The 26490-nt window shown below is 41.6% G+C and overlaps 1 protein-coding gene across 1 annotated transcript in view; it reads right to left on the reverse strand.

The window, feature by feature from the left end:
* Positions 1-26278, reverse strand: part of LOC121931470 (fatty acyl-CoA reductase 1-like) — a 68248-nt gene extending 41970 nt beyond the window's left edge. Inside the window, exons 1-6 of the mRNA XM_042469284.1 lie at positions 26140-26278; positions 19011-19234; positions 12224-12399; positions 8327-8506; positions 1798-1975; positions 864-908 (exon numbers count right to left, since the gene is read on the reverse strand). Of these exons, the coding sequence (XP_042325218.1) occupies positions 864-908; positions 1798-1975; positions 8327-8506; positions 12224-12399; positions 19011-19199 (768 nt within the window). The 5' untranslated portion in view covers positions 19200-19234; positions 26140-26278. The remainder of the gene's footprint in view (positions 1-863; positions 909-1797; positions 1976-8326; positions 8507-12223; positions 12400-19010; positions 19235-26139) is intronic.
* Between the last annotated feature and the right edge of the window lie 212 nt (positions 26279-26490).

The following is a 26490-nucleotide window of genomic DNA, read 5'->3' on the forward strand; positions in this document are numbered from 1 at the left end:
AAAACAGCCTCTTCCATCTTTTAAAATCAGATGGCCTTATCTCTCTTCAGTGGAATGCAACCCAAGCTTCAAGATGGCTGCTAAAGCTCCATCTCCCTAAAACAGTATGAACCATTCCACCACAACACCTCAAGCACAATTCCCACAAATCCAGCAATTGAACCTCCCCACATAGGCCTAAAGGAGGCCAGGACTACATATCCCATGTATGGAATAAACCTTGCTTCAATCAACAAGGAGGCACAATGTATTTTATAACCAGTCATTTAATAGAATTTTCTTCTAAAAAAACCAAAACCAAAAAAACACAACCCCCCCCCCCAAAAAAAAACCCAAATGATCACAGCATCCTATCAGACGTATTGCTACTTTAGTAGACATTACTATTTGGGTCATGCAGAGGTGACAGTGCAGTTCTTCCCTGGAGAGTCTGAAAACGAGCCTGAGATACCTAGACTGTCAATCTCAAAGAAGAGGTTCAGTTATATTTAAATCTCAAGATTATTAACTGGCTCAAATTAAAATTAGAACTGAGGGAGAATTCCAACATTCCCTCACAAAAGTAATTTCTCATCAGTTTTAAGTTCCAAAATAAGCCTGGATTCCAGAGTCACTGGGAGCTCCCTTTTCCTAGTTGCAAGAAGGTAGAAATGAAAAGATAAAGATAGATAGGAAATTTGTGGGGAGAAGAGAGGCACAATTACAGCAACTTCCTAGTACTCCCTCATGCTGTATACGACTAATTACCCCTCTCACCTACTCTTGCATTACACCTCTGTTATCATTTCTGCTGCTATGGTTTAAAATGACCAAATTCCATTGCCCTAACTTTTCAGAAAGTGGCAACTGTTATCTGTACATACCGCAATGAGGAAGCCATTGAAGTGGTTGATGTTGTCAATCCAGCCCTGGAGAAAAATAAAATGGAAAATAACTGTGCAGGTTGTGGGTGGGGTGGGGTGGGGTGGGGTGGGGTGGGAGGCTGTTGAGATTATGCATTGCTCATTTCAGTCTGCAAATATGCAAATCACATGTAGGCCTGGTATGCTGAAGTCTAGAGTAGAAAGTACTCCCTGGGAATAACAGCATTAAAATGAAAAGGTTGACATATACGCTTAAAGATTTCCAAAGGCAAATGAAACAAAAAGATCCTAAGGTGGTGTGTGCTGGATCCTAAGTGTGCTGGATGTCTGTGTTCAGGGCTGGCCCAAAACATTCTGCTACCTGAAGTGGAGAAGCAAAAGGTGCCCTCCCCACCTCCATCTCTCCATAAGTCAAGATGCACAGTAAACACCACATACTTCCTTTACCTGGTTATAAAAACAAAATAGGAAGACATTAACCATTTATTTATTTATTTTCCAGCTTTCTCCTCAGTGTGAAATTCAAAGCAGCTTATACCAGATAATATTTCTGTGACAGACCAAATTTGCCGCCAGCAGTGGGTACCTAATGCTATAGTGCAAGTCAATGCCTTATATCTAAATACAGAACAACAATAAAAAGTGGTCATCAAAGTCTCATGGATCCCAGGAGATACTGTTATTGCCTATTGCCCTAGAAAATGGTCATCCCCACACAAGATGACAAGGTGAAAGAGCCACAGCCTTGGGTCTTAATTAATCTCCCCCCATCATTACCAAGAGCACAGTAGTACAAGGAGTGTGTTTTCATGACCCACTACTTGGTAAGGTGTCTATAACAACAATTTGCTGCCTGAAAGATTACTGGGAGCAGAAAAACAGACATGTGTTATTTTCAACTTCCTCAGCAGAGAAGAAGAGCAGTAATGCTTACAGGAAAAGGCTCATGCCAGCTGGCTCCCACGATGGATGGCCGAATGATGGCAACATTTAAGTTCCCTTTCTCCTGCTGTAGCAGGTATTCTGCCAAGGCCTTGGTGAATGTGTAGGTATTGGGCCAGTCCCCAATCAGTCTGGGTGTGATGTCTTGAATGAGGGACTCATCCATCCACCTAATGGGAGAAAAAACACATGGGTGCAAGCATGAGAAAACAGAGTAGGAACACAGCTACCAAAATAAAATGGATAGCATTTCAATATTGTACCTTGCAAACCAAAATAGCATTTTTAAAAAAACTGTGACTGTGCTAATGTCTGTATCCAGACATTTGGGCACTGCAGGAAAGCTGACTTTGGCCTGAAGCAGATGGGTCAAAAGGAGCATCTTCTCATGCCCCCAGAGAGGCCGGAAGCTGCTCAGAGGCTGCCCAATTCAGCCCAAAGCCACTGGCAAAAGAAGCAATAAAAACTGCTTCTTCCAGCAGCTCATTTCAGACTGCTGCAGTGGCCTACTTCAAGAGCTGGCTGTACGGTCGCTGTGGTCCCAGCCCTGATCAGTCTGCCAGTCTGCTTCACCCCCTCATTGCAAAAACTTCACATCTGCAAACTTTGCAGAGAATGTCAAACTATTACAATAAATTTGTATTAACTTATAATGCTGATAATTCAAGGGAATATGTGGGAAATAGTGTATATATGAGGGATGCGGTGGCTCAGTGGTTAAGACACCAATTCTGACAATTAGAATATCGTAAGGTTGGCAGTTCAGGGCCTGAGTGCTGCATGATGAGGGGAGCTCCTGTCACTAGTCCAGCTTTTGCCAACCTAGCAGTTCGAAAACATGCAACTGCATGTAGATAAATAGGTACCACTTCAGTGGGAAGGTAACAGCGTTCAGTGCTGTCGTGCTATATGACTACCAGAGTAGTGTTTGGAAAACACTGGCTCTTCGTCTTATTAACAGAGATTAGCACCGCCCCGTACAGTCACTTAAGACTAGACATTCATGTCAAGGGACTACCTCTACCTTTAGTGTATACAGTATATAAGTGTTATTATAGACTATGAATACATATGCCTGAAACAGACGGGCAGTAAAGTGTGGCTTCTTTGGATGGCATGTGCAGATGACATACAGTCGGCCCTTCTTATACACGGATTTTTTATACACGGATTTAAGCATACACGGTTTGAAAATGTTCCAAAAAAGTATAAATTTACCTTGATGTTCCATTTTTTATTAGGGACACCATTTTGCTATGTCATTATATTTAATGGGACTTGAGCATACACGGATTTTGTTATACACGGGGGATCTTGGAACCAAACCCCAGCGTATAACAAGGGTCCACTGTATACTCCTAGAGCAGCTTGAAGCCACACAGAGTGTGCAAGGCCAGGAAAAGTCAGGCAAAAAAGAAGCAGAGAAAAGATGCTCCTTGCTCGCAGCCCATTCAGGGCCACGGTAGCTGCTGGCTTTGGGACTGTGGTGTCGCCTTTCATCAGCAGGCAAAGACATTTTTTGTTCAAATAGGCTTTTAATTAGTAACTGCTTTCAGGGAACCTTTTCATGGTTTTGGTTTTGTGTGTGTGTGTGTGTGTGTGTGTGTGTGTATGTGCACTTTATTTTAATTTTTGTATCCTTGTTAATGATTTTTTCCCTGTATATAATGTATTGTTTTAAAAAGATTTTAATTGTGTTAAAAAATTTAGGGTTCTAGTTTAGCTAATTCCTTTTATTTATTTATTTTTATTATTTTTAATAATTCAATATTTCCATCCCTTCTTCTTTTTATTTAATTTATTAAAATCATAATCCATTGAGAAAAGTTAAAAAATCTTAAATACAATATATATAGAATCATAGAGTTGGAAGAGAGAAGAGACCGCAAGGGCCATCCAGCCCAACCCCCTGCCATACAGGAAATCTAAATCAAAGCATCCCTGACTGATGGCCATCCAGCCTCTGTTTCAAGACCTCTAGGGAAAGAGACTCCACTACACTCTGAGAGAGTTGGTTCCACTGTCGAACAGCCCTTACTGTCAGGAAGTTCCTCCTAATCTTGAGGTGGAATCTTTTTTCCTGTAGCTTGCATCCATTGTTCCGGATCCAAGTCTCTGGAGCAGCAGAAAACAAGCATGCTCCCTCTTCAGTATGACATCACTTAAAGTATTTAAACAGGGCTGTTAACCTTCTCTTCTCCAGGCTAAACATCCCCAGCTCCCTAAGTCGTTCCTTATAGGACATGGTTTCAAGACCCTTCACCATTTTGGCCGTCCTCCTTTGGACATGCTCCATTTTCTCAATCTCCTTCTTAAATTGTGGTGCCCAGAATAGAAGACAATATTTCAGGTGGGGCCTGACCAGAGCAGAATACAGTGGCACTATTACTTCCCTTGATCTAGACAATATACTTTTATTGATGCAGCCTAAAATCGCATTGGCCTTGTTAGCTGCCGCATCACATTGTTGACTCATGTTCAATTTGTGGTCTACTTGGACTCCCAGATCCCTTTCACATGTAGTTTCATTCAGCCAGGTGTCACCCATCCTATATCTGTGGATTTCATTTTTCCTGCCAAGTGCAGTACCTTACATTTCTCTGTGTTGAATTTCATTTTGTTAGCTTTGGCCCAGCTTTCTAATCTATTAAGGTCATTCTGAAGTTTGATCCTGTCCTCAGGGGTATTAGCTACTTCTCCTAATTTGGTGTCTTCTGCAAATTTGATAAGTATGCCCCACTTCTGTCATCCAAACCATTGATAAAGATGTTGAATAGCACTGGGCCTGGGACAGACTCCTGTGGGACCCCACTGGTCACTTCTCTCCAGGATGAAAAGGAGTCATTGTTGAGCATCCTTTGGGTTCAGCCGGTCAACCAATTACAAATCCATGTAACAGTTGCCTAGTCTAGCCCACATTACAAGTTTGTTAGCAAAAATGTCATGTGGAACCCTGTCAAAAGTCTTACTGAAATCAAGATACACTATATCTACAGCATTTTCTTCATCTAATAAGCTGGTAATTTTATATAAAAAAAGAGATTAGATTTGTCTCGCATGATGTCTTTCTCTGAAACCTGTGTTTACCTTTTGTGATTATGGCATTGCCTTCTAGATGTTCACAGACTCTCTGTTTAATGATCTGCTCTAGAATCTTTTCTGGTATTGATATCACACTAACTGGACGATAATTATTGGGATCCTCTTTTCACCCCTTTTTGAAGCTGGCAACAATGTTTGCCCTCCTCCAGTCTACTGGCATTTCTCCTGTTCTCCAGGAGTTCTCAAAGATTGTTGCCAATGGTTCCAATATTACATTTGCCAGTTCTTTTAATACAATTGGATGTAGTTCGTAAGGGGTTATGAGGCTTTTGGGTAGGAAGTTGAAAGAGGTGGATGCACAGGTTGTCATCTCCTCTCTTCTCCCAGTCGAAGGGCATGGTCCAGGAAGGGAGAAGAAAATAGTGGATGTAAATAACTGGGTCCGTAGATGGTGCCGCCAAGAACGATTTGGATTCTTGGACCATGGGCTGTGGTTCCATGAGGAGGGACTTCTGGCAAGGGATGGGTTGCATCTCACGCCAGTTGGCAGAAACGTTTTTGCCAATAGTCTCAAGAATTTGATCAGGAGGGCTTTAAACTGAATTATGTGGGGGAGGGAGACAGTATTTTGGAAGGCAAAAAGGCTGGAGAAAATAGTCATAGAGGGAACAAGGCAAACAGTGCAAGGACCCAAAAATGGGAGGCAAAAAAACTTGCACAGGCAGCAAGTAAAGGGAACAAATGGTCTTAAATGTCTCTACACTAATGCACAGAGCATGGGAAATAAGCAAGATGAACTCGAAATCCTAGTGCAACAAAGTAAATATGATATAATTGGCCCCACTGAAACCTGGTGGGATGAGTCTCATAATTGGAATGTAGAAATAGAAGGATATAACCTTTTTAAGAGAAACAGGAAAGGAGGAGGACTAGCACTATATGTCAGAGATATTTACACCAGTGAAGAGATCCAGGACATCAATCCTGGAAGCCAGGTGGAGAGCATCTGGGTAAAAATTAAAGGGCAGGGAAACAACAAGGATGTTATGATGGGAGCCTACTACAGACCCCCCCAAGTCAGATGGAAGAACTGGATGATGCCTTTCTAGAACAGATGACCACACACTCAGAAAGGAGAGCTGTAGTAGAGATAGGTGACTTCAACTACCCTGATATTTGTTGGAAGTCAAACTCAGCCAAATCCTCAAGGTCTACTAAATTCCTCACTTGCCTCGAAGACAATTTCATTGTCCAAAAAGTGGAAGAGGCAACAAGGGGGTCAGCTATTTTGGATCTGATACTAACCAACAAGGATGACTTGGTTAATGTGGTGCAAGTGGTGGGATCCTTAGGTGGAAGTGACCATGTTCTCCTGGAGTTTGTTATACAGTGGAAAGGAGAAGCCAGGCATAGTCAGACACACATTCTAGACTTAAGGAAAGCTGATTTCAGTAAACTTAGAGAAATACTAGGGGTGATCCCATGGTCAGGAATACTAAAAGAGAAGGGAGTTCAAAATGGATGGGAGTTTCTCAAAAGGGAGATACTGAAGGCACAAATTAAAACAGTTCCAGTGAGGAAGAAAAATGGGAGGTGTCTCAAGAAACCAGGATGGATGACTAAGGAACTTTCAACTGAGCTAAGATTCAAAACGGATATGTATAAGAAATGGAAAAATGGGGAAATCACCAAATAGTGAGCACGTGTAGGGGTAGAGTGAGAAAAGCTAAAGCGCAGAATGAACTCAGGCTTGCTAGAGAGGTTAAGAACAACAAAAAGGGCTTTTATGGATATGTCTGCAGCAAAAGGAAGAAGAAGGAAATGGTAGAGCGTGGAGAAGATGGCAAAATGCTAACAGAAGACAGAGAAAAGGCAGAATTACTCAACACCTTCTTTGCCTCAGTCTTCTCAGAAAAGGCAAAGGGTGCTCAACCTGAGGATAATGGAGCAGAGGACAGAATAGGGGAATTTCAGAACAAAATAAATAAAGAGATAGTACAGGAATACCTATTTAACCTAAATGAATTTAAGTCTCCAGGATCAGATGAACTACATCCAAGGGTATTAAAAGAACTGGCAAATGTAATATCGGAGCCATTGGCAATAATCTAAACCTACAATCCTAACCAGGCTTTCTGGAACGCCATGATTTGGTATAGTTGCAGTCAACTGCGATGAAAAAGAATTAATTCCTTTTATAAGCTGCCTTGAATCCCACTTTGGGAGAAGGATGACATATAAATAAAACTTTCAAAAAATGTAAAAAGTTATTTGCAAAGAAACTTTCTCTATCAATATTTATATTAATATTCTCTATTAATATTAATATAACAACAACAACAATAATAATTGATGGTAATGAATGATATGTGTTTTTATTCTGTGGTGTGTAATTGTTGGACTTCTTTCAATGATGTTTTATTTCTGATGTATTGCAATTTTGTTTCAAAATAGAGGAAGGGCTGTTTATCATGGCATTGGGGTATGCATGTGTACAAACTCCTCAGCATGGATCTTCATGGCTACTTTCTTATGTTTACCTCATTTCTTTCTTATATATTCTCCTAGCCTACATAAATATTCCATCCCATAACTATAAGTGCTGGCATTTTTCTATGTGTCTAAATGTTATTCCTCTTAAACTAGTCAATGTACTACTGTTTGCAAGCTCCTCTTATTTACACAGTATGCTGTGGTCTAGGAAAGAACATACTTTGAGGAAAGAGGGTAATTTTCAGGAGTTTTTAACTTTTTGGCCACATGGCCATCGTTTTCACCAGAAAGTGACCAGAACTAATTGCTAGACAGTTTTGAGGAAATTTTTCTAGCATGCTAGGGAGGGAGCTAAAAAGTTTTAGTAGTCTTAAAGCAAAACTATGAATCCCAGAGTGATTTTTCATTTGATTTTTTTTGGAAGAGGGAGTTGGAGAATGGAATTGTTGTACAATACAGTATCTTTAGACTGCTAGCAAAAGATTCTCTGTATCTAGAAGAACCCCAGAACAGCCTGAGTACAAGAGAGCTGAGACAGGAAAGTCTGTTTTTTTTTTTTTAAACAGCCCTCAAAACTTTTTAAATCACTCACACTTTTAATCCATTGTTCTTTTCCATTGTTCTTCTTTACAATATAAAAAGTGCTTCAAACATTTCTTGTACTAAATGCTAAAAGAAAATACTAGAAGAAGATGGGGAGGATAGTTCAAAATGTATAATTAGTTTAAACAGTTGGAGTTTGGTTGTTTGGTCAAGAAGTTATGTTTACATCCTCTATTTTTTGTTACGTCTCCCACCTTATTGCTTCTCCACCAGGAGGGAGGGAGATGGTACAATGGAAAGACAAATATCACAACTGTGTGGAATTGCATTACCATAAACCAACTTCTACTTGACATATAGGTTACACTAAAGACTTAAGTACTCCTCTGACCAAAATCATGGTTAGATCAACAACAGAAAAAAAGGCTGTTTCCATCACTTACTCCACAAGGTCAAAAAGTTTCCTCGGCTCCACGGGAGGAGGATAAACAATTTCCTCTGTGTACCTCCGATTACAGTTTGCATAGGCAGTTGAAATGTGGATGAAAGCCTCAAGATTTTGCATCCGGCGAGCCAGTACCAGGAGCTGCTGTGTGCCCCTGACATTTAGCAAAAGGGCATGCCTTGTTGAGAAAACAGAAAGGTTAGGAAGAAGACTGGTCAGCATGAATTCCTACAAACAACCTGTTTGCTTCGTTAAGGATTGATAAAGGAACTTCGAACATTTAAAACAGAAATGAGAAAATACACTTAGGAGGTCATACCAATGGACCTGAAAGAGTGGTGCATGGCCATGCCTGTGCTAATCGCACTGGGGTAAGGGCAACCACATGCGCCCAGCCTCAGTTCAGGCCGTCACCATGGTCCTCAACCCGGTGTCTGGGAAGGAGCAACTTATCACCTCTCCTTTTTGTCCTGGCTCTTCCAGGTTGGGGTGGGCTCAGTGTGTCTTCTGGCTGTGTTAAGAGCATGCATCGTGTAAATGCCACAACCCCAACACAGCCTGAAGCTGGTACTTTTGACTTATCTGCTTCGGGCCATAGTTATGTACACTATGGTCCAAAACACACTGAAGAAATAATCCAGTTTGAGACCGTTTTAACTGCACTGGTTCAGTACTAGGGAATCCTGGGGATTGTAGTTTGTTGTGGCACCAGAGCTTTCTGACAGGAGGCAGTTTAACCCCAGGGCAGTTAAAGCGTTCTCAAACTCAATTATTTCTGCAGTGTGTTTTGGAACTATGGCACTTTATGAGAAGATGTCCCCTTGAGATGGAAGCCCATAAAATTTTTCTTATTTTGGATTAAATTTGGGAGTCATTACTATGCTCTCATCTCTTTGCAAGTGTTGTAGATCTGTGGTATAAGACAAAATTTTATGTGTACAAGACCCTAGATTTAATGCACATTGTCTTATTAAAAATTGTTTAAAATTTCATAGCTGAGTCAAGGCTCTTGACATCTTGACATGATTTATTTCAAAAAATGTCCAACATAAAGGAAGAATATTAATAAATTATATTATTATTATATTAAATAACAATTAATGAAATTAAATAGCAAGAAAAAAAAGAGAAGTTAGTTAAGCTATTCTGACCAGATGTTGAGAGAACAAACTGGAGGCATCTTCCACCAGAAGAGAAGAGCTCGATAGACTGTGGGTGCCCTATTAACCCTGGAGGGCCTGTTCTAACCACAAAAAGCTCTGCATGAATTCATCTTAGCTCAGTTGTGATCCCAGTAGAAGTGGATCTTCAAAGTAGCTGGATATTCTGTATCCAAACTCCTTCCCCATAAGGCTACAGTACTAGAGTCTTAACTAGGTTATCCCAGTTGGTTAGAATCAGATCTAAAATAGCTGACCCCTTTGTTGCCTCTTCCACCTTTTGGACAATGAAACTGTCTTCCAGGCAAGTGAGGAATTTGCTAGACCTTGAGGATTTGGCTGAGTTTGACTTCCAGCAAATATCAGGATAGTTGAAGTCACCCATTACTACTACATCTCTTCTTTCTGAGTGGGTAGTCATCTGTTCTAGAAATACATCATCCAGTTCCTCAGTCTGACTGGGGGGTCTGTAGTAGACTCCCACAATAACATCCTTGTTCTTTCCCTCCCCTTTAATTTTTATCCGGATGCTCTCCACCTGGTTCCCAGGACTGATGTCCTGGATCTCTTTACTGGTGTAAATGTCCCTGACATATAATGTTATTCTTCCTCCTTTCCTGTTTGGCCTGTTTCCCTTAAAAAGATTATACCTCTTTATTTCTACATTCCAATCATGACACTCATCCAACCAGGTTTCAGTGATGCCTATTATATTCTATTTGCTTTGTTGCACTTGGAGTTAAAGTTCATCCTGCTTATTTCCCATGCTCTGTGTATTAGTGTTGAGACCATGGACTCCCCCTACTTGCTGCCTGTGCAAGTTTTTTTGCCTCCCACTGTTGGGTCTTTGCACTGTTTGCCAATGCGATTTAGGTGGCTTTTTAATAAAAAGAAAGGTAAATAAGTATAGTGTCTAGGTCAAGGGAAGTATTAGTGCCACTCTATTCTGCTTTGGTCAGACCCCACCTGGAATAGTGTATCAAGTTCTGGGCACCACAATTTAAAAAGGATGTTGAGAAACTGGAGCGTGTCCAAAGGGGGGTGACTAAAATGGTGAAGGGTCTGGAAACCATGCCCTATGAGGAACAGCTTAGGGAGCTGGGGATGTTTAGCCTGGAGAAGAGAAGTTTAAGAGGTGATATGATAGCCCTGTTTAAATAGTTGAAGGGATGTCATATTGAGGAGGAAGCTGACTTGTTTTCTGCTGCTCCAGAGACTAGGATGCAAGCTCCAGGAAAAGAGATTCCTCCAAGCCAGTGTCACAGCGCCCACAAAACCACATGGTGGGCAGGTTTGTGGCACTCCAGCAGAGCGGTGTTTATACGACACATGCTGCAGGAGCACCACAAAGCCATGGAAAAGCCCGCTTTTTGCTATGCCACCAAAAAGCCAGGTATGGTGTGTGGTTGCTGTGGCCCCAACTCAGTGTCAAGCTGTTACAGAAATGTAAAGAAGATTTGAAGGAATTTTAAAAAACTGAATTTAAATAAAGAAACTGGTCCTACAACAGTCTGGGATGCAAGCAACACATGTATGTGAGGATAATTGATAAAATATGGTTTCAAACAGACAAAGGGAGGAGATGCATAAAAAGTGTGAACTGTTGCAAGAGATAAAAAATTTAGAGAAGAAACTGAAGGAAAAGTTTGATAGAGACTCAAGAAAACATCAAGCTATTTCAGCAAGTTTTTATTGTTTTAATTCCAAGAGAAGGATACTAAATTTTAATCTTATGTTAAACAATTAAGAATTTGCAAACAAACCTGGGAAGTTACTTGTGTACAAACTGAAGCAGGAAAGGATAAAGAAATTTGTTACAGAGATTAAGAAAGAAGATCAATATGTGATGTACAATGTGAAAATATTAAAAGCTTAGAAACCAGAAACATTTGTATCTTGAAGGTCATAGTTTAATTGTTTGTTTTTGTATAACAAAGTTAAAGTACATGCTGGATTTAAAAATCCCTGTATCAGAAAGTGTCTCCTGAAGTTTAGTAGTGTAAAGGTCCCCCCCCCTCCCAAGATACTACAGTACTACCTTTTCCCTGAGTATTTTGTTGTGATTTAGTTTGTATGTTTTAAAATGAATAAATATGATTTTTTAATAAAAAAGAAAGGTAAATAAGTTATATATAAAGTTGGAATGATCTGATTTTGATTTTCTAAAAATGTGTTTTTTAGCCTTTTCTAAAAGCTAACAAATCGAATAGCTAGTTCTCAATAAATCTGGTTTATTTAACAATTCAGTTTATTCATCCTGAGAATGCCCCAGGGGGCTTGAGGCTTAGAGAATATAAGCAGAAACATAACCCTGTCTTTCTTTCATGACTGGAAACCACTCCTGCCTTCATGAAAGGTATCTATTTCTGTGAAATAATTGGGTTTATGTTAGTGACTGGGCAGAAATTGGTGAGATGTTCAAACTAAAATGTGAATATATGAAGAAACTGGAAAAATTATTTTCATTTACAGTAACACTTGTTTTTCTTTCTAGTTCCCACTAGAGAAAAAGGAGGAGTCTCTGCCAGGAGCAGGCTTTTACTGGGTGAGCAGGAGCTCTTACCATTGGTGAGCAACCAAGTCAATTTATCAATCCTAGTTACTTTATTTCTGTTAATAATACAGAACATTATCTCAGATGTTTATTTTCAAAATGAAATTCTCTCCAGCACAACATACAACCTGATTTGAATTAATTAGTAATAAATATAAAGAACAAAGCAAGGAGAACATACTTTAGTGGTTCATCAAAGCGAACTGTTGCAGCACAATGGAAAACAATGTTGACTTCAGACAGAAGCTCTGCAGTGTCATCTGGAGTGATAGCCAAGTTTGGGTAGGTGAGTTCAGCACTAATTGGTTTAATCTTCTCATGAAAATTGGGCCACTCTTCACGGAGTCTGTCAAACAACTGGAACACAAAACATAATCCTTATGTAAACAAAGAGGATACATGACAAAAGGAATTATCAGGTTACTAAATATTACTCCCATTATGAACCAATTTTATTTTTATATCTATGTATACCAGTAGTGAAATTTTTGTCTCTCTTTATAGGTAGGATTTTACTCCCACTCAGTATACAGTACTCAAGAAATGCTTTGGAGACCAGAGACCTCAAAAGCCACAAGTCCTGAGTAACATGAAAATGAAGGGACAAGTACAATTTCAAAACCAAAAAAGGGGGAACGCTAAATTCAAATCACATGGATGACAATACAAGGAAAACATCCTGCCATAAATCTGGATGTACAGTCTCTATCGTCATTTACTCTGGCAGCGATAATAAGAGTACTAACAGGACCATCCACAATATTGGCATTTACTTGTTGTCCTCCAGCATAATGTATGCCACCCTTTGTTAGCAATGCCCCTTTACACTGTACATTGGAGAAACAGTTGAGTTTATATATAACAGGCTAAATAGATGTCATTTGATATTAGAAATGTCAATACTCAAAAACCAGTGGCAGAACATTTTTCATTTCATAAACATATAGTCGCTAACTTTCGAGAAGCTGTCCTTGAACAAAGAAATTTCAAGGGAAGATTAGAATGAGAAGTAGCTGAACTGATATATTCCAGTCTTCTAGTATGGACAGTGTTAATTATTTCTTGGCACAATACATATATTAATATTTGGGTCATCACATTGCTGAGTCTCCTCATTTATCACTCCCAAAGAACTGATATTCTACAGCAGCTTCTTGGCATTTGCCTCAAAATTTGCTTCAGTATTACTTAAATACAGTAATTCTTAAATACATTCTTAAATATTGCTTAAGCATTGCTTCAGTAAGGCTTAAGTATTAACTTCCTTAAGGAATGTTTTAAGTATCGATTTCACACCACAGGATTACAGATCATCTGCTTTACATCTATAATATTTCATGCATCTCTGAACATTTATGACCTTGGGTCACAATTTGCATTTTGTTACATCCCATTGCACTGTGAGTCTACACTTACAACCTTAAAACTCCAATATATTTGTACTTCCATCTCCATCAGTGCAACTGAGAAAGTAGAAGTCAATGAAAGCTTAGTAAGTATCAAAGGTCCTTCAGCCCCTCTTTCCATTTTATGCTAAACACAAAATCTACTAACACCTCTGTGGAGCACTGGGGCAGCCCCAATGTGGATAAAGTCAGCCCTGGGGTCGATTCCCATCTTGAATCTGAATTCTACCTCAAGGGAAGCTACTCTCCATCAACTGTCCATCTACAGCATGAAGTTATTTCTTACAGGGCTGCTGGAAAAATAGCTAGGATATCAAACAGGGCTTCTGCAAAAAGCACCTAATATATCTGGGCCAAAAGACTGCTCTGTAGCTGGACTCACTGGTGTCACTAGGGGAGTACGTGTGTGGACTGACACCTGGTCAGGCCTACCTTGCCCCACCTCTCCTTGCCACAGCTCAGTTTTCCTTGAGAGAACTGAGTCGAGGCAAAAAGCCAGGCTGAATGCGCGCACACACCCTGCACCTCCTTGCCGCAGCAAGGAGGAGTGTGTACATGTGCTCCTCCTAGCTCCTTGACATGGTTCAGTTCTCCTGAGAAAAACTGAGCTGGGGCAGGGGGCACATACATGCTGGGCCTGGCTGAGCCTGCCCCCAACTTCTTGTGGAAGCCCACACCTTCTGGTTCTGAAGTGCTGTCCCTGCCCTGCCCAGCATCCCTTCTCCCCATCGGGTGACACTACAGTCTGGGACGCCAGTGGCTAGACTGACAATTTCCATCTAATATAAGTCCCAGACTCAAAGCAACAACCCAAAGCAGCAGAGCCCACTTATGTATACAATACAGCAGTGCTGGGCAGGTCATTCTACCAGACCAAAAGAAAGCCCCACAGGCCTACAAGCCCATAATACTGTCAAACCACAAGCCAAATATGCAGGCCCGTACATTCACTAGGAAGAAGATAGAATAAAGAAAAAGATAGGCCACACCAGGTACAGAGGCCTAGTGTGCCCCATTAAGAATATAAACCCCTCTAGGCTCTCCCCACTCAGGGGGCACTGCAGAGTTTTGCCTTTACATAAAATGGCCCCCATATACAGAGAAAACAAAATGACATTACACAGAAGTTTATTGCACTTACCTTAGAATGGCCCTTGAGCGTTTTTAAAGGGGCTGGTCCTGGAACAGGAGGTGGTGGGGAACGCTGTATATCGCATAGCGAGAATGCCGCCGCCACCGCTGAGCATTCCCCTTCTGTTCTGGGAGCGTACCCCAGGGCTGATTTTCGGGAATGCTTGAGAAAGCATTCTTGAAAATTGGCCCTCTAGAATGGAACGGAAGGCTCCCAGAACAGAAGGGGAATGTTCGGCGGTGGCAGCGGCGTTCTCACTGCGATATACAGCATTCCCCGCCACCTCCTGTTCCAGGAAGGGCCCTTTTAAGAACGCTCAGGGGCTGATCTAAGGTAAATGTGATAAACTCCACAGACTTGCCCCTACATAAAATGGTCCCCATACAGGGGGAAAAGAAAAATGTAAGGCTTGCCCTTACATAAAATGGCCCCATAACAGGGGAAAAACAAAATGGCAGTGACCATTTACAGTGTGCTCAAAATGGCCACCCCCACAACCTGAGCAACAAAGCCCCACAGGCCTACAAGCCCACCATAGCAGGAGCACAACCAAGTTTACAGGCCTATAAGTCCAGCAGACATTAGGCAGAAAAACAAATAAGACAGGCCACACTAGGTATAGAGGCGTCTGTCCAGCACTAAGAATATAAGCTCACTGGGCCCTTTCTCCAGACTAGGCCATGCTGATCCCTGCAAGGCCAAGCCATTATACAGTGGGAAAGAGGCCCACCTGACCAGTTAAACCAGGCCTGGAAGAGGGAAGATAAACCATACTAAACAAACTCCTTACAATACTCAGGCCAGATAACTGAGAGAAATGATGTTTTGGATTTAACACACAAATAAATATATGTTCATATATAGAGTGTGTGTGTGTGTGTGTGTATGTGTGTGTGTGTGTATGAAGTGAGTAGAAATAAGATTAAAAGTTTAGACAGGGATGGTTTTTAAAATATACACCACACACACATATCCTTTAGACTTCAGGCGCAAGATAAAAAATGGTTCAAAACATTATTTTAATAATGTGCCAAGAAGACAGACCTAATTTTTTTTTTAGTTTACTAAACTTGTAACAATTTTGGGTGTACAAGCATCAAAAGCAACACACATTCCTTTCAGCTAATATATACAAGGCCAACAAGATTAAAAAAAAAGAGATGGGAAGTTATGTTAATTGTAATAGATTTCACTTTTTCTAAAAGGTAAAATGAAGTTCAAGAGATTTTTTTTCTTCTGAGCATGCTTAATGAAGGGTTATAAACACACCCATGAATCTATAATGACTAATTTAAATGAATGTGGATTGTATGAAGTAGTATGAAGAAGGTGTGGAAAATACACATGTAATGGGAGTTTCAAAAAGTTTGTACATCAGCCAATGAAAACTGAGAAAGAAAATTGTAACAGAAAATGGTTTACAGGGCGCCCACACCATATGTGGCTTCCTGTTTATGCGGAAGCCGTGTTGCCATTAAATGAATGGTGCGTGTGCACCGCACCACTGCTAGCATGAGCCCCATTCTTTTGAATGGGGCTCGAGCTTACGTGGGATTTGCCTTACGTGGAGGGTCCGGAACGGATTCCCCATGTAAGGCTAGGCTCCACTGTATAAATATTGTGTAAAACCTGGGGCAGGTGTGCCTGCTACCTGAGACACACCTTCTTGCAAGATTGTAATTAATAAATTGGAAATTGCTGCTTCACTTGCTTTGTCCTGATTCATTTGATTTGGTACACTGGTAATTAGAAATCTATATCTCACAATAACCAAAAGGAGGCAACAATGATTAATCACCCACACACTCACATTTCACTCAGGCCAGTCACTGCCTGGCTGAACTTTTAGCAAATTAAAGAGAGTGTAAAGTGAGTAATAATGGCAATCCACCCCAGGCCCAAAAGGAGGGTTGAGTGGACCTGAGTCCTCGATCAGTCCGCCCTCTCCCAGAAAATGGAATAAAAGACAGTAATGATATTTTTTTTAAAAAAACTTTAGACAATGACTAACTAATAGGATTAAGCTCTGATTGGTCAACTATTCACACTCTGAAGGGTTTTTGGATCTCACTAGTCCACTTGCTGGCTGGAAAATTCCAGAAAGCTGGAGGGTGAGGGGAGGTAGAGCCTTATTAACCTCAACTCCTCTAAGCCTCAGCTCTCCAAGTCTTAGTGGAAAATGCCTAGGCAACCATTAATATGTCCTCTCCTCATAGGAGGCCATCAAACCCTTATTTCTCCCACCGTGCAAGCTGTGCAAGGAGAAAAGAATTCCATTTTATGCTAAACACAAAAGAGGAAAACAATGAAAAGGAAAATTAATTACTATAATTTCCACCATTCTCTTGGAAGAGAAGTTCATACTTTAGTAGTAATACTGTGGCAGACAAAGTAGAACTGAGAGTCTAAGAGAGCATTAGAAGTGAGAAGGGATAGATGCCCACCAAACTCTAAGCTCTTAGAGGAGGCTATCACACTGGCTGTCTTTTCCTGAACTGGACATGGGCTGAGACCCTGTTTTATCGCACAGCTCCGTGCCCAGATCAGAAGCATCTCATACCATTTCAAGACTTCTCCTGTACTTTGTGTTATTAGCAAAGTCATGACAGACATCCAATTGGGTATGGGATGCCTTCAGTCTGGGCACAGAGCTGTGCAATAACACATGGTCCCAGCCTCCAAAGATTCCAAAGCAAGGCTATGCAATGCAAACTGTAAAAACTATGTGTAATGCACAGAGACAGTGAAAAAGGAAATTAGTTATGTGGGACTGGGAACAAACCATTCCACAGTCCAGGAGATCAAATTTAAACTCCATTAGCAAAACAAAAAGTTGCTTCCTCTGAGATCCAGGATGCCTTCTTCACTTGTGAGGTCACAAACCCTTTTGTTAGGCAGAGAACACTGAATCGTTCAAGAGAAGCCTCCAAGCTGTTGCATTAGAAAAAATTTAGGTGCTGTTTTGGTAAAACATACCAAATGTAGTCCCATTTTTAAAAAAATGTTTTATATTTGTTGGAGTTACAAATCTCAAATAGTAGAGTCCCAGATCATTGGCTCCCCCTATAGGATTCCCCTGTTTCAGCTAAAATGTGGTATCTTCCCATCTAAGGGGTCATTCACATGTTGGTTTTTTTGTAGTGGAATGATGCGAACAATCTCACTCACACATTCTGGTTTTGTTGTTTACACTGTGAAATGGCATCGATCTACATCTCTTTGAGTTTTTTGCACTAAAAAATGACATCTGAATGACCCTAAGAAGTATTTAGACTTGCAAATTTACCAAAATAAGATGACTTATTTGCCAAAATAAGATGACTTAGACTCGATACAGATGGGCAAAAAGCGCCATCTTGGGGGCGAAATTAGGGCAGAGTGTATGCAAGCTCCTGAGCACTACCATGCCATAATGGCTTGTCCCCATCTACATGGGGACTACCACAATGATGTACATGCAATCCAGTGTCCAAATTGTGCCGTGCCCACAGACATCATCCGCACACATGCCATGAGAAGAACCCGCCGGGAGCAGGTTCTTTTTAGGGCTGCCGGAGGCTGCAGTGTTTGGTTGCTGTGACCTCCATGTGGGGCAGAAAGGGACATCGTCTTGGCGCTCCTTTCTGCCCGTCTGTGTCCCCCCTAATTTGCCAAAATAAGATGACAGCTTCCTCACCACCTGACTTTTCCTGAATATCTGAATGAGCTAATGTGGTGCCATAGATCATTGCTAACAGGAGCACTTCATGATTTCTATGATTACTAATAGATTACAGTGGGACCTCAGTATCTGTGGACTTGCTATCCATGGATTTGAACACTCAATGGACAGCAAGCCTGTGTTGTTCCCAATGGTTGCATGTGCATGCAGCCACGCCACTACTGGGGACAATTGGATCAAAGTCCTCCCTCCTTCCCTTCCCTACTCCCCACTCCTTCCTCCTCTGAGGTTTCTGGCCTGGGCTTGGCTTCAGCAATGGTTCGGAGGTGGCAGCTGGAGCTCCGTCGGCTGGAAGGAGACGAAGCCAGCACTGGTGTTCGTCTTGGGTCTCGGGGCCTGGAGGTTCCTTCCCAGGTGTTGGGCCTGGGGAAAGGGCTTTCAGACCTAAGCCACTGCCCTGGCACTGGCTCCAGCTCTCTCTGGCTGAGGGGGCTCCAGCCTCTACCTCCAAACCACCCCCGAAGCCAAGGGAGGGAGGGAGGGAGGGAAGACTTCAGTGCATTTGTTCCTAATGACAGCACTGCCATGTGGTTGCGCTGCTATTAAGGACAATAGGACTTCAGCATCTGTGGATTTTGGTATCCATGGGGGTGGGTCCGGAAAGGATCCCCCATGGATACAAAGGACCGACTGTATTAGGCTTGCAGTGAAACCTCTGTCACCTGCAAATTGTTGGCCATAGTTTTCTATATAAACTTAAATTCCCTACCTTGTATTTCACCATATCCTCCACTCTATTTTGCATTGATTGTCCAGCTTTGGGCCGCACAAGAATATAAATTGTTTTCACGTCTGGGCTGGAGCGCAGGAGCTTTTCCACAAGTACTTTGCCCATAAAACCTGTCGCTCCTGTAATAAGTACTGACTTCCCATTGTAGTAAGTTGCAATTGAAGACATAGTGCTTTAGATTTCCAACTTCTTTCTGCAGATATCTAAAAGGAAAATGAGAGCATTCAAGTCATTAGTTGGGAGACAATTCTGTGTACAGTGCACATCTAAATTGCAAAATGGCAAATACTTTGTGGTTTTTCACATTCTATTGAAATCATCAAGGGCGGTGTACCGACCGCCCCTTTGGGGTGGCCTGCACCCGCCCCTTTCCCCGACGGATCGGGGCCTCAGCTGCCATAGCGGCAGCCCTGAGGCCCCAATCCGCCGCTTTTCCAGGCTGCAGGGAAGTGGCAAAAGGCCACTTCCCCGCAGCCTGGAAAAGGGTGTCCTTGGGGCTTCATGCCTCAACTCCCCAACAGCGGTGGGGAAAAAGAGAAAGGAGCCGCTCGGCCCCTTTCTCTTTTATGTCGCTGGCACAACCGTGTAAAGACTGTCCTAGCGACACAAATGAAGGAAGGAACTCCATTTCGGAGTTCCTTCCGGTGCCGCTGAAAGGGCGCTACAGGCACCCTTCAGCGGTGCCAAGACATCACATCCGCACCGCCCGATTTGGAGGCGGCACGGCTGTGACGTCGTAATGGTGGCACCCATGTAGAAAGGGCACCACCATTACAATGTACTAGGGTTGCGGGGCGTCTGGAAAAGACACCCCGAGGCAACCCTAGTAAATGTGCAGGCCGGCGCTTTGCGCCGGTCTGTACAACATCAAGGTTACTTCTGGTATGATAGCAAAGTGATCACAACTTGACACAGAAGTGGGTGTCAAGCTACACCAACCTTTTGCAGCAAAACAACAAAGGGGCTTGTGGCACTTTAGAGACTAATTAATTATAGATCTTAATTGGGTAGTTACACCCTTCTTCTATACTTTTACATGCTCTTTGGATCACCAAAATCCAGTGTTTGAATTCAAGGGCTATTGTGATATATTTCTACTTTATTTATTTGTTTGTTTGTTTATTCATTCATTAATATGCTGCTTTTCTCCCCAGAGGGACCCAAGGCAGCTCACAGATTTACCAAGCAGCTCACAGATTTAATAGAAATTAATAGTATAGTAGTTATATACTACTCAGTTTAGATATTAATTCACTAAAAAGCTGAACTGTCATGTTGTCCCCTCCTAAATGGAATTGTAAGCACTCAGTAAGATTTCAGTAGCCCACTTTGGACATGTTCAACAGTCAACACATGGTAAAATCAACTCGATCCATCAATTTTGTTCACTAATGGCCTTGATTAAAGGCTATTAACCTTACATCAAGATAACACACAAAAGTGCCCACATGCATTAAGCCAGAAAATTAAATTTCCAGGAACACAGTGACAGAATTTTAACATGATTGACTCCACAAACAGAGCCAAGGATGAAAGCAAGGGGTTCAGAGAATAAAGCATATGGACACTATGTGGGTGATTGTTCTGCTCATATCTCAGCCCTGGATATGATCTTTGGCCCCATTTTCACTCACCCATTTGCCCTGGATAGAACTGGGCAGATTCGGTTCCCCCCTTCTCGAATATGCTCAGAAACAAATGCCCACTATGTTTTACCTTAATCAGGGTAATTTAACCCTTTGAAGTTCACATTTGTAGTACCGGTTTAAAATAAAGGTTCCTTTGCTGTCAATCAAATTCACCTCTGCTTTCATCAAAGGTGACGTTTCCTACTATCATTGGCCAATGGAATGGGTGCTTTCCCCCCTCTTTTTTAAAAAAAAGTGGTGGCAGTGTGCACATATTCTGTCAACCTGTCAAATTTAAAAACTTCCGTGTGTGTGTGTGTGTGTGTGTGTGTGTGTGTGTGTTGTATGTATTTGGGTCACTACAGATTATGGCAACCCTAAAACGACCCTATCCTGGGGTTTTCTTGGCAAAATTAGTTCCATGGAGATTTGCCATTGCCTTTCCCCTGAGGCTGAGAGAGTGTAACTCCCCCAAAGTCATGGGTTTCCTCATGCCAGCCTCTAGCCTCCCCTTTGCTTGCAGCCCAATGCTATTTCCGAAGCCCTTGCCTCCCCCCATGTCATCCTCTTGGCATCACAATAATAATAATAATTCCTCACCCCAGAATGCCCTCTGCATCTTCTTGCTTTGCTTTCCCTCCAATTGCCACCCCAAAATGCCATCTATCCTCACCTCAGAATGCCATCTCTGCATCCTCTTGCTTTGCCACCCCAGAATGCCTCACATACACATACACATATGTAGCAAAAGCATTCCGTATCAATTTGCCAATTTGAAAGAGAAGCATTTGTAACATTCACATTGTAGCATTCGCATATTACACACATACACACAATTTTTTTTTAAAAAAAAAGTATCTTGCAAAGTGAGGTGCCATGCTGGGAGCAAGCAAATGAAAGGGAAATGTAGCACAAGCAGACACATTGTACCAAAATGTATCAATAGAACTGTTCGCATAGTCTGTCAAAAATCATAAAATACAAAACAGAGAGAGAGAGAGAGAGATATGCCCCCAAGAGGGGAGGCATGTCCCACTCTCTACCCTCCTCTGACCTAAACCCTCACCTGAACTTGACCCTTCATCCTGCTCCTTCCTCCTTCGCCCCGATTGTGCCTTCCATGGCTCCCTTCCTCCTGCTCCTTCCTCTTCCTCCTCCTCCTTCACCAGTGCCTTCTGTCCTCCCTCTGACCTAATCCCTCCCCAACTTGACCCAATCATGAACGGGGCAAAGTTCATATTTGCTGGGACCCGTTTTTTCTCAAAAGATACAGGTAAAACTCTGCTTTCGAAAGACCCACACCAAGGGGCATTTGCCCCTGAACGGGTGTGAAAGTCTCGATTTTGTTTGTGGAAGAATCAGGGCCAATAAGAACTTCCTGTATTTCATCCGGTTTCTGAACCAGGGTAAAAGGTAGTCTGAATGGCCCTTTTGTTTGCAGCAGAGTGAAAAGGAAACAAAACACTATGTTGGGACTTAAGAGTGTCCCTTGCCCACTGTGATATCTTGTACTCTCCTTGTTACCCAAACAACTCCTGGAAGGTTTAAGCCTCCACCAGAGTGGGACTCAATATAGCAGGAACGACTTTGGGCTGGTTATGTTTAGCCTGGAGAAAAGAAGGATAAGAGGTGATATGATATCCCTGTTTAAATATTTGAAGGGATGTCATATTGAGGAGGGAGCAAGCTTGTTTTCTGCTGCTCCAGAGAACAGGACCCAGAGCAATGGATGCAAGCTACAGGAAAAGAGATTCCACCTGAACATTAGGAGGAACTTCCTGACAGTAAGGGCTGTTCGACAATGGAATGCACTCCCTCGGAGGGTGATAGAGTCTCCTTCCTTGGAGGTCTTTAAGCAGAGGCTGGATGGCCATCTGTCTGGCATGCTTTGATTGAGATTTCCTGCATGGCAGGGGGTTGGACTGGATAGCCCTTGTGGTCTCTTTCAACTCTATGATTGTATGATTCTATGCCCACTCTCACTTGCCCAATCATAAATTCCATAATTCAATAAAGGGCAAGTTGCATTCTGTCAAACTGCCCTCCTACTTCGAAAAAGCAAACATGCAGCCAATCAAACATTCAGTGGCTGCTATCACAATAGACCTCATCTTCCTCTGCCCACCCATTTCTTTCCAGTTCATTCTTGAACAGCAGAACTTAAGTCTGTCGTCTACTCAGTTTTTGCTTCAAGCAGTAAAAAGACCAGGCCATGCTGTTTAAGTACCCTAGACCATTCGTAGCTTTCACAAGACATCCTAGTCAGTAAGGAAAAGATGAATTTTGCCCTCTTCCAAGACTGCATTGGTGCTAATGGTATCTTTCTGCTTCCTTGGATGTCAGGCCCCAGAGGCAGTGATGCCTCAATTCCAGAGGCTTGTGGGGAGAGGAACAGAAGTCCCCACTTGTCCACAATCAGAGCTCCCATTTCTCTTCCCTTGCATGCCTCCTGAAAATATTTCATCATGAGATGATATTATTACAACTGAGGTGGAGAAAGGAGCTGCTGAGCTATTTGCTGATGAGAGCAACTCTTTTACCATTCTTGGCCAGAATAAAATTTTTAAAATATATTTTATTTATTACAGATTTTAAGAATACACTAAAATATTGAAAGTAAAGGGAAATAGAAAGAAAACAAAAGGGTGAAAAAAAATGACTTCCAATCTGTTTTTCACAGTTATATATGCATACATTAAATAGTCATACCTCACTCTCTAACACTAGCACTCTCCTTCCATAGTCAATTCTTTCTAATAATCAATACTATATTTCCAAATCATATTCTTTTTTTCACAAAAAGTCTATAAGAAATTTCCATTCTTAAGAAATGTCACTAGCAATCTATCTCTAATCAGACAACACAATTAATCTATTTCCACTAAATCTACCAACTTCAACAGCCAATCCCATGTATTAGGTAATTCTGAATTCTTCCATCATTGAACATTTAACAATCTATGGCAACAGTGGTCAAATATTGAAATTATCTTCTGTTGATGACCAGAATACAATTTAAAGGAGGAAAAGCTGTTGCTATTTGTTCCAATATACCCTCCCCATCAAAATCTCTGGATTTTATTTCTCTTTCACCCAACATTCCCTTAGAAAAGTTGCTAATTCTGCATTTACCAGTGGGATTTTTAGAGGGAAGAAATCTGGGTCACAATGATCAGATATATTGCCAACTTGTTTATGTCTCTTATCTATTACTTTGCTAACAAGCATCATTTGCACCATTTATGAAAAATGCTGTAGAGAAACTCAAACAGTATGTGGGAAGGTTCAAGCAATTTGTGCAAGAGGGAGTATGGCATCAAGGTCATATAATCTCTCCATCCATCAGAAAAGTGATGTGTAATCCAAATATGGGCATAGAGATAAAATGAGGATGGCAGATATTAGGAAAGTGCAGGGAAGGTCTGACTGAGTAACAGACCACAGAGACTAGGGAGACCTGTCTCAATAAGATATTGGGCTTATTGGAAGAATGAAAGACGTTATCAGACAAGGGAAATTGGAAGTATAATACAATGGCAATCTGAACGCAATCATGGTGTTTAACATTATTGCATGATAGACTACCACATGCAATTTTGGGCAATGGGAAGTCAGTCCAAACACAATCATGGCATTTCACGTTATTGCGTGAGAGGTGATCACACACCATTTCAGGCAATGGCAAGCTATTTTCAGGCAATGGGAAGTCAGTTCGAACACAATTTGAATTCACTAAATTCACTGAACTAGCGAATGCACATGAATGCGTTCTGGCCCCACCTTCTTTTCATTCAAAATTAAGAGAAATTCCTCCCAAGTGATAAACTCCTTTGACACCTGCTGTAGACACATTGGTGACTCATGACATCCATTATCAGTAGAACAGTAAATGCACTCCAAGTTCAATCCAAATTTTAAAGGAGCTATTCAGAGTGGGTTGATAACTTGGACAGCTCCTTTAAAGGTCTGGTTGAACTCCATAGTGATTCACTCAGGTTTTAACCCAGGTCAGATACAGGAACAGGGTGAATGAGCATCAGTGCCATCATGAAAACTTTGAACATGTCTTGTACATCTAAAGAGTGATCCAAGGATGCTCTACAGCTAGGATGAGAATCTCCAGGAACTCAGCTTTTTGTGACCACTGAAGGGCTACCATAATCAGGTCTATTTGTGACCAGAGAAGAGCTGTCAGAATCAGGGATATATAGGTGTACACTGTGCTTCCACCCCCAAACAGGACATTTTTAACTGTTTTAAATTACAGAAGTATGCCAAAATGGACATCTGGTCCTAATTTTTAGGTACTCAATAAAGACAAATGAACATATACAATAAGCCAAGAACACAAATTCAAATCAGAAACTACTGAAATTAAACATAAATAGTAGAAATGACTATAAACAGTAGACTACATAAACATGTTGCACAGTAATTCTTATAAGTCACTAGTGTTTCTGAGAAATGTCTTAACAGAATCTCTACTGGTACACTGAAGGGGATAAAGAACTGCTTGGGGCTGCATGCACCCTCCTAGACTGTTTTTGTGGCTCCCAACCCTTCCAGACTCCTTGGACCACTACTTGTCTATCCATAGACAGGGAGCACTGCCTCTCCTGGAAACATCTAGAGCAGTAACTTAACTTTCAAATATGTTTAGGCACTTTTTGATATGTTGCAGGTTCTGGCCACTTGAGTCATAGAGTCATGGAATCATAGAGCTGGAAGGGGCCTCATGAACCATTGAGTCCAACCATTTACTAAATGGTTGGACTCTGGATAACTTCAACCTCTTTGAAGATATCCAGAGAAGGAGACTCCACCACCTCTTTAGGCAATTGGTTCCATTGTTGAACCGGTCTTTCTGAAAAGAAGTTCCTTCTAATGTCCAATTGAAATCTATTCTCCTGTAACTTCAACTACTTCTAGAAGTAACGTGTATAAGTGTATTTGCAAGACTGTATATTCTCCTTGTTTCTCACATGTTTTGATTTGCTTTTTAGAGCAATTTTCACTTAATTCAAATGTCAGGTTTGTATGTAGTGGAGAAGCTCCCACTTATGTCTTTAAAGATTTCAGAAACTAGTCAGTCAGTAACAATGTCCTAAAGGAATGATCTGCTTTGGACCTAGAGAAAAATCAGCTCATTCTTTTGTTAGAATGAGTTGCAGGATGAGGGCAATCTGGCTGCGACATCTGTCACCCCATTGATTGCCAGGATTGATTTGGCTGATCTGGCTGGCTAGGTCAGTGTCCCCTTCCTCCCTCATCATTCCGTGTGCATCTTTCACAAAGCTGCACACTCAGTGGAAGAGGATGACCATACTAGATAGAAGGAGTGTATTGCTATTTGGTCAAAGGTATATGATAGCTGTGCTCTCCTGCTATAACCTCCAAAGAAACTCAATAATAGGTTGCAAAGGGTTTTAGTGGTAACTGTTGCAGCAGGAGGAAAACCTTTGAGTTGTGAGGTTACTCACCCAGGTCAATTTGTTGTCCGTTGAGGAATTTGATTGTAATACCAGATGAGTTGAGCTGAGAGAGAACTATTTTTTTTGTCCAGTGAAGAAGTTGTGGTAGAGCAGGAGGAAGCTGTGGCAGAGCAGGGAAGATTGGAACTGCCAGAAGGACAAGTCTCCTGGGCAGGGCAGGACACAGCAAGCCACAGCTCTAGGGAGGGAACAGAACAGGCCCTTTTAAGAAACACTGATCATGTGATCCTTACTTTCTGGGCAGTGAGAAGGAAATGTACTCTCTTTCTAGGTGCATCCTAAACACCACCCTACAGTTTACAGCTGAATTTTAAGAGCATTGATTTTAAACATGATTTT

This window comes from Sceloporus undulatus, chromosome 5, assembly GCF_019175285.1.
Source record: "Sceloporus undulatus isolate JIND9_A2432 ecotype Alabama chromosome 5, SceUnd_v1.1, whole genome shotgun sequence".
Lineage (NCBI taxonomy): Eukaryota > Metazoa > Chordata > Lepidosauria > Squamata > Phrynosomatidae > Sceloporus > Sceloporus undulatus.